Source organism: Caretta caretta, chromosome 7 (genome assembly GCF_965140235.1).
Source record: "Caretta caretta isolate rCarCar2 chromosome 7, rCarCar1.hap1, whole genome shotgun sequence".
Taxonomy (NCBI): domain Eukaryota; kingdom Metazoa; phylum Chordata; order Testudines; family Cheloniidae; genus Caretta; species Caretta caretta.
Genome location: NC_134212.1, coordinates 78,056,395 through 78,068,718, shown reverse-complemented (window position 1 = coordinate 78,068,718; position 12,324 = coordinate 78,056,395). Strand labels below are relative to the sequence as shown.

Sequence of the window (12,324 nt, the reverse complement as noted above, 5' to 3'; positions counted from 1 at the left end):
GGTTCAGGTGTGCTGCTTTAAAACTGCTTATCTGGTCTGGGCTTGGAGAGACATTTGCTCTCTGTGATCAGCTAAGTATTGAATTTGAAGGGATTTAATAATTCTTTATGAGTTTCTCTCCAACCTTTCCCCTCTTTTCTCGGGAAGCCTGATTAAATGAGTATTATTTCTTCTTAAGTAATTTTACAGGTCATTTATCTTAGATTTATGGGTATCAATCTTTGTTAGAAGGTATTAGATAGCTTTAATGTTTAACACATTCTCTAAATCATTTACTGTGCTTTCCATTTGCACTAGACGATCAGTACTCTTTTCAATATTAGATTTTATTGATAATGCACCATACAGAGTTCTAGTTCATTATATTATAATGATGCAAGATAGCTGAAAGATTAGGAATTAATAAATCCAAAGGTTTACTCCTGATTGTTGACACAAAGCACAGGAATAACACATTCTTTCATATCAAAATGTTTTTCACGGATACAAAACATGTACATTTCTAATTCTGAGTGTAAACAGAAACTTGGAAATAGTATACTAGAATTTTTGATTTAAGATTGATGGACCAAATCCTGAAGTTCTGTTTTTACTCAGTTAAAACTCATTGAATTCAACCAATCAACCAAAAATACCCTCTTCAGAATCTGGCCCATTAGTTTAAATTTGTATGACAATCAACAAAAACGTAAATAAAACATGACCATGTCTTCATATAACTTTATCCGAAGGACCAGATCCTCAGTTAAGGTAAAACAGTGTTATCCATTGACTTCAATGGAAAATCTGTCCCTATATTTATATTATTAATGGAAAACTAGAGTTGATCGGAAGTGTGAAAGTTCACAGGGCCAGGTCCTGTTAATATGTCCACTGAGTTTTGTAGAACTATGACCCTTTATACCAGCTGAAGCATTTGTCCTCGCAAGATATATTGTTAGTATTCTTTGCTGTTGTAATGTTTTGCTGCAAATTGAAACAACCTGTTGCCATTATAGCTGCTTGAAATGTTTCAGAATATAGATTTTTGGCAATATATTTTGTTGAAACCTCAACTAAAAAAAATACCAGGGTGAATTTTTGTTTTTTATAGCAAATCAAAAAAATATTGATTAAATGATCTTTGTGAGTGTGTGTGAGAAAAAGATTCTTATTTTTCCATCTAGCTGTAGCTCATGTTACAAAATGTAGGAATTGGCATACATTTGTGTAACTGTGAGTAGCAACAAAAATCAGAGTGGACTCACCGTTTCTCACGTTGCTAATTCAAAGAATCACTAGTTGTGACAAATGCCATTGACCCTGATTTAGTAGCAGAGGCTCTGGTCTTGCAAGATGCCTCGTACTTTCGACTCCCACTGAAATCAATATTGGGCCCTGGGTAAGGTAGTAAAGCAATGCTTCTAGGCTGCATTACTTCAGTAAAACATTGCGCAGACAATTAGCTAACATACAGTGAAATATTACAAACATCCCAAGTCCCATTTTTTCCAAGTAAATGAACAAAATGCTTCGTTTCATGCAGGACCTAGATTATTTTAGCACTCATTTGCTAAATTGGGAAAATGTAGTAATTCTCTACGGGTCTTCCAATCACGAGTACAAATTCATTAACTACTGGGGGAGGGGTCAAGAAGGCTTGGGAAAATTTGTTAATATGGTCCACAATGTGTATCTATCAGAGAAAGGAACTGAGGACATTTCTTTGGAAAGCAATCAAAGGGCAAAGTTCTGTTCTCGGAGCTGCCTGGTGATTCTTGATTTACTGCTGTACTCTGGGGAAGGTTGCAACTCTGAACAGTATGGAGACCGGAATAGCTGGGCTGAGGTCTGCCTAATGGATCAGACAGTAGAATTTTTTCCCTTTGATAGTAGAAATGTATGATTGTTTATACAGTACCACAGGTATGTATGGCAGTTTAGAGGTGATTACTAAATGACAACTTTTGCCCCAAAGATTATAATTTAAATGATATAGCACAACAAGGAATAATAAAAGATAAGGACAGGGCTAGGGTGTGGTATAATGCTGGTAAAAAACTAGATTCAATTTACCTGAGATGCCTAAGAAGGGATTTGTCTTACCTGCATGTTGATATGTATCTCATGCAGGTCAGTCATCTGTAACTTTTTTTTCCTTTGTCATACTTGAACAGGCATAGAAAATATCATAATGTCACTTTATAAATCCCTGGTATACCCACACCTTGAATACTGTGTGCAGTTCCGGTGCCCCATCTCAAAAAAAAAAAAAAAAGATATATTAGAACTGGAAAAGGTACAGAGAGGGTAACAAAAATGATTGGGCGAAGGAAGAGCTTCCATATGAGGGGAAATTAAAAAGAATGGGACTGTTCAGCTTGGAAAAGAGAGGGTATGATAGAGTCCTATAAAATCATGAATGGTGTGGAGAAAAAGTGTCATTTACCCCTTCCCATAACACAAGAACCCAGGGTTACCCAATGAACTTAATAGGCAGCAGGTTTAAAACAAACAAAAGGAAGCATTTCTTCACACAACGCACATTCAACCTGTAGAACTTGTTGCCAGGGGATGTTGTGAAGGTCAAAAATATAACTTGGTTCAAAAAAGAATTGATAAGTTCATGGAGGATAGGTCCATCAATGGCAATTAGCCAAGATAGTCAGGGACGCAACCCCATGCTCTGGGGTCTAGTCTACATCACAGACTTAGATGGGCATAACATCATCACTCAGGGATGTGAAAACTCCAGTCCCCCGAGTGAGTTATACCAACCGAACCCAGGTAGACAACACTATGTCAGCAGCAAAGCTTCTGTCACTGACATAACTACTGCCTTTCGGGGAGGTGGATTAACTATCCCGATGGGAGAGCTCTCCCATTGGCATAGAGCACGGGTTCTCAAACTTCATTGCACTCCGACCCCCTTCTGACAACAAAAATTAATACATGACCACAGGAAGGGGAACCAAAGCCCGAGCCCTACCGCCCCCATGTGGAGGCGGCCAAAATTGAAGTACAGTGCCTCAGCCCTAGACAGGGGACCTGCAACCTGAACCCCACTGCCCAGAGATGAAGCCCTCAGGCTTTGACTTTGGCCTCAGGCAGTGGGGCTTGGGCTTCGGCCCTAGGTGCTGGGACTTGGGTTTTCGCTTTGGCCCGGGCCCCAGCAAGTCTAAGCCAGCACTGGCGACCCCATTAAAATGGGGTTGTGACCCACTTTGGGTTCCTGACCCACAATTTGAGAACTGCTGGTACACTGTCCTCATTAAGGTGCTACAGTGGTGCAGCTACATTGGTATAGCTGCATTGATGTAACATTTTAAGTGCAGATGCGCCCCGGGTGTCCTAAGCCTTTAACTGCCAGAAACTGGGAGTGGACAACAGCAGACAGCTTAATTTAGGAGAAATTAAGCCTGCCAATGCTTAATTAAAGGTTCCAGAAAGGATGCATGGAAGCACAGAATTCATGGGGTCCACAAGGCAGAGCAGGTTTGGACTGGTGCCCCACAACACTGTAAGTGACCCAAACGAAAGCTCATTGAGTTAAAAGATAAACCTCCTCCACTCAAAGAAGAATTTAAAATGTGTAGGTTCTGTCTTGCTGGGAAAAGAAAAACAGTACTCCTCAAGCCCAGAGGCTCCCGGGACAATGGAACTGGCATGGTTCTGCAGCACAAAGTGTGTGCGCCTTTTGGAATTGGCAGAATTCCAGGAGGCCTTACAGGATAAGGGCATATAAGGAGCCATGTAGCCTGCTACAACCACTGAACTGTAATAACTTTTAAGGAGAAGCTCCATAGCTGCTCTGGGAGTCCTCCTTCCAACTCCTGTTCCTCCAATCTGCCCTTCTACCTGGGCTGAGGATTTGTCCGTACATATATTTTTAAGTCTTCCCTGGACTATACGTTACATAGCAAGAAGTGATTCAAAAGGCAAAGTTATAGTAACTCTTGCTCTGAAGCCACCTAGTATGGGTTTTAGATTTGTTCCTGCTTACATTAAATTCCACAATAAACAAGACATTGCCACATTCATGCCAGTATGACTTGCACATTCCTTACTTTATATAAATAACTTTCAGGGAGGAAGGACTTTACCTTGTAGTCTCCAACAATCTGACTGTTTACTCTTCAGCACTCCGTTCACTCCACCTTGAAAGGATGTTTGTTACAACTGACATTTTTTTTAAATCGACTGTGTACATATGTAAAACAAATACAACTATCAGCTGTCATAGCCAACAGTGCAGGTGTAAAGCTTTACGTCAATACAAAAATATTCTTAATGGAGTTATTATGCAAACTTTCAAACAACAGGCCTCTGCTCTACAGTGTGACAAGCATACTACCTTCAAAGTTGTCTGCCCGCTGGAAATATTTCACATTCTGTTCTTCCTATTGTGGATATTATGAATTCAAGTAGGACTATATAAATTTATTGGGAAAATTTAATGATTCACTGAGTATAGTTTGATTTTAACTGCCGTATGTGTTGTCTGGTTACCGAGCTTCTATAATTTGAAGCTGGCTATATACAATGAACACCTGAAGAGACACCACCAAATAATCAGAAGTTAAATAACTTTCATTTTTGACTTTGCTCATTTACAAACATCAAGTGTTTCATTTGCATGTTTCATGTTCTTTATTAGAGCTCCACTCATTCCTCAAAACCAGGGCAAATTTAGGCATTTAGTCAAAGCAAGGAGTAGGACGGAGCTGCTCTGCCCCAAAGGAAGTTTTAGACAGGGATTTTACCTCAAAGAGAGTCGCTGCCTCAGCTGCCCCATGTACAGGGGGACTGTGCCGGTTGTACTACCCTTTCTGGGACTAACTGCGGACTCCTTGCTGATGTTGATGATCACTTAACTGACATGAGAACCCTTCAGGTAGCTCTAATTTATGTCAGGGGACAGGCTAGGCACATAGCCGAATCAGGAACAGGGCAGTAACAAATGTAATGCAAAGGTGGGCCAAACCCATCTTTGCACCCTCTCTCCTGAGCGGCCCTCTGTGTTTCTGGGCTCCAGCTAAGGATCACAGTCGTAGCGGGTAGAATAACAATAGTGGCATTAGGAGCACTGGAGGTTCAGAAATAGTGGTATCTGCAAATCTCACAGGAACGAAAGAGAGGATCACATAGGCCCCTCCTGGGTGTAATTCCAAGTAACTTTAAAAAGGCAAACGGGCAGAAACAGAGACTCGAAGTTCTACATATCCTGCTGATTTTCAGATTGAGAAAGTGTGACCAATAATTTCTGAAAATAACAACACAAATGGCTAATATATTATGGGGTCTTTGTAAGCAATCCCATTACACAATTAGTACAACCTGTGCACAACCCCCACCCTCCTCCCAAGCCCTGTGCAATGAAAATAATATATTACACTTGGGGTAAAAGTCAGCAGTATGGGGGCATTTGGAAAAACCTGCCATAGCACATACAACTTGGGGCTCAACTGTACAGCTGTGCTTATCTGCATCAACATATGCTGATTTTGTGGGCATAATGGGTGTGTGGATTTTTAGCAGGTACACTGATGTCCATTTGGGGAAATTTTAATTTCACATCTGTGAAAAGTGGCTTATAAGTAACTATTCTGAAAAGGTAGCCAACAATTTTAAAGAGGACACCTAATTATTTGATGTGTTCCAAATTCAAGTGCAGTCTTGGTGCAGAGGGACAGAAGGATGATTCAATGAGAGAAGCTGATCAAGATATTAATAGATGAAAGAAACCATTCTCTCTTTGTCTCCTTCTCCCACTCCACCTTTTCTAAGCTCAATCTCTCTCTCCTTCAAATTGCTCCTTGCTTAATCTTCCATGTTTGCTTAACCTTCCATGTCTTCCCACACGAAGGCTATGTCATCACTGCAGAACAGATGTTTTTTTAAACAGCAGGATCACTAATGCATATGAACTATCCTGCTGTAAAATCCTACTGGCAATAAGCACTTGTTTATACCACACGGTAGCCAGGCGAGGTCAACACTGCACCTCTACCTGTGGTTGACCTCACCTAGCTACCTTGCAGTAAACCCCAAGTGCCTTCTTGTTGCCAGTAGGATTTTATAGCAGGGTAGCTAAGGCACATAAGTTATCCTGCAGTAAAAACACACCCTTTTTTTTTTGGCAGCGTGGACAAAGTCACCCACCTTTTCCTGTCTTTATATTGAGTCTGTCCAACTTCTATCAAAAGCTCTTCAGGGCAAGAACCTGGTTAAACAATTTAAACTATGTTCATGGGAAAGCACTGTGTCCATTATTAGTATAACAAAAGTGATAAATAATAAAGACTAAGTATACTAAAAGTTGAAAACAGTCCCATTTGTTTGCACAAGGAATTACAATGTAAGCTACTTTTAGACCAGGGACGGGCAAACTTTTTGGCGTGAGGGCCGCATCAGGTTTCTGAAGTTGTATGTAGGGCCTGTTAGGGGAGGCTGTGCCTCACCAAACAGCCAGGCATGACTTGGCCCCTGACCCCTATCTGACCGCCCCCACCCCGCTTCTTGCCCCAACAGCCTCCCCTGGACTCCTGCCCCATCCAACTCCCCCTGTTCCCTGATGGCCCCCCGGGTACCCATCCAACTCCCCTCTCCTTTCTGACTGCCCCCCCGGGACCCCTGCCACATCCAACCAACCCTTCTCCCTGTCCCCTGACTGCCCCTGGAACCCCTGCCCCTGATTGCCCCCTGCTGCCCCTTCCAACTCCTCCTCTCCTTCCTGACTGACCCCCTCCCCGGGACTCCTGCCCCCATTCAACCCCCCTGTCCCCTATCCACACACCCCCATCAAACTCCCCTGCCCTTTATCCAACCCCCCTGCTCCCTGCTTCCTTACCGTGCTGCCTGGAGCACTGGTGGCGTGGCTGCACTAGGACAGGCAGCCGCGCCATGCAGCACAGAGCACCGGGTCAGACTGGACTTGCAGCCCTGCCGCCCAGAGCATTAGGCCAGCGGCAGAGTGAGCTGAGGCTGCGAGGGAGGGGGGAAGAGCGGGGGAGGGGCTGGGGGCTAGCCTCCCAGGCCAGGAGCTCAGGGGCTGGGCAGGATGGTCCCGCGGGCCACAGTTGGCTCACCTCTGTTTTAGACGGACACTTACACAGGAATGCAGTATGACAAGGGATCTTAAAAACAGTAAGACTGATTTTTACCAATAAGAGCCAGGAAACCATAATTCATCATATTGTACCTACATATTGTATTAATATCAGTACATTCACATCCTAAGCATGACCTGTTGCATTTCATGTTAGCATTTTAAAACATAAAATTATTTTCCATTTTAAGATTAGGACTGTCAAGCGATTAAAAAAAAGTAATCACGTGATTAATTGCACTGTTAAACAATAATAGAATACCATTTATTTAAATATTTTTGGATGTTTTCTTCATTTTCACATATATTAATTTCAATTACAACATAGAATACAAAGTGTACAGTGCTCACTTTATAGTTATTTTTATTACAAATATGTTCACTGTAAAAAGAAAATAAATTGTATTTTCCAATTCCCCCATTACAAGTACTGTAGTGCAATCTCTTTATCATGAAAGTTGAACTTACAAATGTAGAATTACGTATAAAAATAACAGCATTGAAAAACAAAACAATGTAAAACTGTAGCGCCTACAAGTCCGCTCAGTCCTACTTCTTGTTCAGCCAATCGCTCAGACAAACAAGTGTGTTCACATTTCTGGGAAATAATGCTGCCCGCTTTTTGTTTACAATGTCACCTGAAAGTCTGAACAGGTGTTCGCATGGCACTGTTGTAGCCAGAGTCATAAGACATTTACATGCCAGATGCACTAAAGATTCATATGTTCCTTTATGCTTCAACCACCATTCCAGAGGACATGCGTCCATGCTGATAACGGGTTCTACTCGATAACAATCCAAAGCAGCACGGACTGACGCATGTTCATTTTCATCATCTGAGTCAGACACCACCAGCAGATGGTTGATTTTCTTTTTTGGTGGCTTGGGTTCTGTAGTTTTTGCATCAGAGTATTGCTCTTTTAAGACTTCTGAAAGCATGCTCCACACCTAATGCCTCTCAGATTTTGGAAGGCACTTCAGATTCTTAAACCTTGGGTCGAGTGCTGTATCTTTAGAAATTTCACTTTGGTAACTTATTTGCATTTTGTTAAATCTGCAGTGAAAGTATTCTTAGAACAACGGGTGCTGGGTCACCATCCGAGACTGCTATAACATGAAATATATGGCAGAATGCTGATAAAATAGCAGGAGACATACTATTCTCCCCCAAGCAATTCAGTCACAAATTTAATTAACGCATTATTTTTTCAACAAGTGTCATCAGCATTGAAGCATGTCCTCTGCAATGGTGGCCGAAGCATGAAGGAGCATACGAATGTCTAGTGTATCTGGCATATAAATACCTTGCAACACTGGCTACAAAAGTGCCATGTGAATGCCTGTTCTCACTTTCAGGTGACATTGTAATTAAGAAAAGTGGGCAGCATTATCTCCCATAAAATGTAAACAAACTGGTTTGTCTGAGCAATTGGCTGCACAAGAAGTCAGACTGAATGGACTTGTATGCTCCAAAGTTTTACATTGTTTTGGTTTTAAGTGCAGTTATGTAACAAAAAAAAATCTACATTTGTAAGTTGCACTTTCATGATAAAGAGAATGCACTACAGTACTTCTTGAGGTGAACTGAAAAATACTATTACTTTCATCATTTTTACAGTGCAGGCATTTGTAATAAAAATAATATAAAGTGAGCACTGTACACTTTGTATTCTGTGTTGTAATTAAAATCAATATATTTGAAAATTTAGAAAAACATCCAAAATATTTAATAAATTTCAATTGGTATTCTATTGTTTAACGCTGAGATTAATCGTGATTAATTTTTTTGAGTTAATCACATGAGTTAACTGCGATTAATCGACAGCCCTATTTTAAATCAGTTCTTACATTTTGAGAATCATATGGTATGTCAGATCATTCATCCTGGTGTCTCCTTACAGAACCCAGGGATGAAAACCTGGCCCTACTTAAGTCAATGGGAATTTTGCCATTGGCACTGTTAATTTACTTCAATTGGACTTTTTGTACAAGTTTGGCCTGTGGGATTTGAACTAAGTTTAGGAATTTTAGTAGATTCCTCAGCTGTTCTACATATATACTAAGTCTGCATGTTAAATCAGTGTAACAATACTTTGCACTCATATGGTACTATTATTCATCTACCAAGTGCTTTATAAATCTCCCAGAGCTGGCTACACAGCTATTAAACATTTGTGGCTATGTCAGATGACTAGAGCTCACGGGGCTAAGGGCTGAAGCCCGATCTCAGGGACCCTCCCTCCTCACTGGGTCCCAGAGCTCAGGCTCCAGCCTGAGCCTGAAGTCTATGCCACAGGTTTATAGTTCTGCAGCCTGAGTCCTGCGAGCCTGAGTCAGCTGACCTGGGCCAGCAGAAGGTATTTTTGGGGGGTAATTTTGGGGGTAACTTTCATACACAACTCCTTGTGATCTATTTGTGTGCTCAAACTAGAAACTGTTGGCTTTTATAGCTGGTTGTGAGCCCTCAGGAGTTTGCTGACCAATGCTATATGAACAGAGACCAAAAGTGACAAAATCAGAAACATTAGCATAAATCAACCATTATGAGTTGTCAGAAAGCTAACCTTTTCCGGACTAAAAATATTCTGCTCATGCAAAATTTTAAACAGTTGCTATACAAGGTCATGATGTCCACATCTGAAATATTGTCTCAAGTACACATTCACAGCCCATTCCCACCCAGATGTGCTACTGGATGTTATTTATTTTTTAAATTACTTTTGATGCATGATGTGCAGCCACTGCCCCACTCTGGTTTTAGTCTCAGTTCTGTACACACCAAGTATATGCCCATGCAAGTGAAAGAGTGGCAAACAAGACTCTTTAGGTAACTCATTTTCTTTCCTAATCAGGTTTAGACAGGTTTTTCATTAATGTGTATTTTCACCATCATAAAATGTGGATGGAATCAAAATAATTTCTTTAACATGTTATGAGAAACAAATATGTAATTTTACTGCTTAAAATGTTTTCAAATATTCCATTTACTATTTAGCCTAACCTTAGAAGCATGATTCATATTTAACCAAGTGCTTTCAAAGAGTCAGAGCTCTGTAATGTAAAAATGAATGGGTTTCACAGTTCTAGAACATATTACACAGTTAGTCTCTCATTTATTTGTTAGGTTTCATTTTGGGCTAACCAACATTTATACAATATGTGCTAAATATGGAACAATGCTAATATATATTGAAGTAACAAATACAGTCAGAATAAAGTGTTACGAATTTCCAAACAAAACTCCTATTGAAGTCAGAAGCAGCTATGTCTGAGAAAGAAGTGTAGGATCCAGTCCTATGTTTATGTAATTTCAATATGGTGGACAGAAAGTGTTAAATGATACTCGAGTTTTTAACAAGTTCAGCAAAAAATTTAATCTGAATTTAAGAAAATAATTGTAGATCAAAAATATATAATTACATGTTAATGACATTCTCTCCTTAATATAGCCGCAATGTCTTCATATGGTGTTCTCTATTGTAAGCCAACAATATGCATCTCCATCAGTGAAAATTTACGAAAATATTGTAGATGGGGGTGGGGGGGGTCGAATGCTAGAATCAGATCTAAAAGTACTTTACAATAGGAGGAACACAAAGGAGTGGAATTACTAAGAAGTTTAAAATTTTATCAGAAACTGCTATTTAGAAGTAGACTTCACTTTTATATTTTTGAACTACATATCCTTCTAATCCTTTTAGCTTACTAAGTATAGAGTAAATATAAATGATATTAGGAGACAGTAAAGTTGTGAAATTTGGATAAATATTTTCTCAAAAAACATTAGCTCAAAAGTTTCCTTTGTAAAAAAATAATTAAATTCATGCCAACTGTGTTCTTTTGTTTTCGTAGATTTCTCTAAAACTCGGCACCACTTCTTGTCTAGCTACTCAGGTCTATTTTAATTTGTCTATTCTCACAGAATAAGCCTCTTCCTGCATTTGCAGTTTTTCGTTTATCTCAGTCTGTGAAGACAATCAGAAAAAAAAGTGGTTACGATGGAGCTATTTTGTGCTGCACATTGTCTTTGTGGTTTTGACATATTATAGTGCCTTAAAGACAGACATTTTCCTGCACACACCTTCCTGTTTTGCAGACATTATGATGTTCCAGCCTGTACTTATGTGATAACACTTTATCATATTACTGTGTACAATCCCAATGTAGTAGGTCTGCCATGAACAGGAAGTGATATTGGGACAGCCATTTTTCATATAACCTTAAATTAAGAGATAGGCTAATTTGTCTGTATTCTCAGACAGATTTCACCACTAACCACCAAATCAGAAAAATTGCTCTGGGGTTTGGTTATTGCAGTGTTTTCTTTTGCTGCAGATATTAGGTCTCTAGTGGACCTAATACTCACTACTGGAACTTAGAAAGCATATTGGAAATGAACAATAAAAAAACAAGGTTCATGAGATGTTGCTCGTCTGTCTTGATCATATACATAATAATGAATATATATTATACATAGGAACTCCAATATTCTGAAGCATTTCAGTGCTTAAATGTCAATGTAATATTTGCAATGAAGGTACATAGGATGAGACACATTTTAGCAAATTCTTTGGCAGTGATAATATGAAGCTGTCTGCAATTCTGCTGCCTGTAGAAATCTGGGCACACTGGATCTAATTCCATGAATATCAGAGGCCTTGGAATTTATGTAACCTTTTCAGTATGCATAGATGTATATGTCCATGGAAACAGATGGTGTTTCATAACAAAAATAGATCAGAAATGGAAAGAACACAAGATAAGGTCCTTTCAAGTATTTTAAGTTTTCTATGGAAGTCTGGAGAGGGTAAAAATATACTTCACTGTCTCCACACAAAATGATCATAGATTTAGGGCCAAATTCTCTATTAACTTCATATTCATTTCAATAGAGCTATGTAATTTATACCAGTAGAAATATTGGTCCTTAAAATCAAGTGCTGAATTCCATCTAAGAAAGTTTGTAGTAGGTTACCTTTTCAGTTAAACTTTAGGCTTTTAACCTTAAAATCCCTATTATTGCCATACTCCAACATACCAAGCAGTGATGGCCAAATCTCAAAATATTCTGAAATTCTGAAAAGTTTGGATAAAGCACCAAAAAATCTGAATTCTTATTTGAACTTTATCCAGATCTTATTTGAACTTGACTCAGATCTTATCTTATCTACCTTGTTCACTATGTTTGGACCACTGTCAAGTATAAACGAACAAATCCATATCCCATTGATCTGTGT

General features: G+C 39.5%; 1 protein-coding gene across 3 annotated transcripts in view; it reads right to left on the bottom strand.

Annotated features, from left to right (window-relative positions):
• Positions 1–4,112: 4,112 nt before the first annotated feature.
• Positions 4,113–12,324, bottom strand: part of CABCOCO1 (ciliary associated calcium binding coiled-coil 1) — a 78,744-nt gene continuing 70,532 nt past the window's right edge. For 2 of the 3 annotated variants that reach the window (XM_075130821.1, XM_048858728.2), the window contains exon 8: positions 10,179–11,052. In XM_075130821.1, coding sequence (XP_074986922.1) covers positions 10,984–11,052 — 69 coding nt within the window. In that variant the 3' untranslated portion in view covers positions 10,179–10,983. Of the gene's footprint in view, positions 4,137–10,178; positions 11,053–12,324 lie in introns of those variants that run through there. The other variant, XM_048858730.2, reaches the window with a different exon arrangement.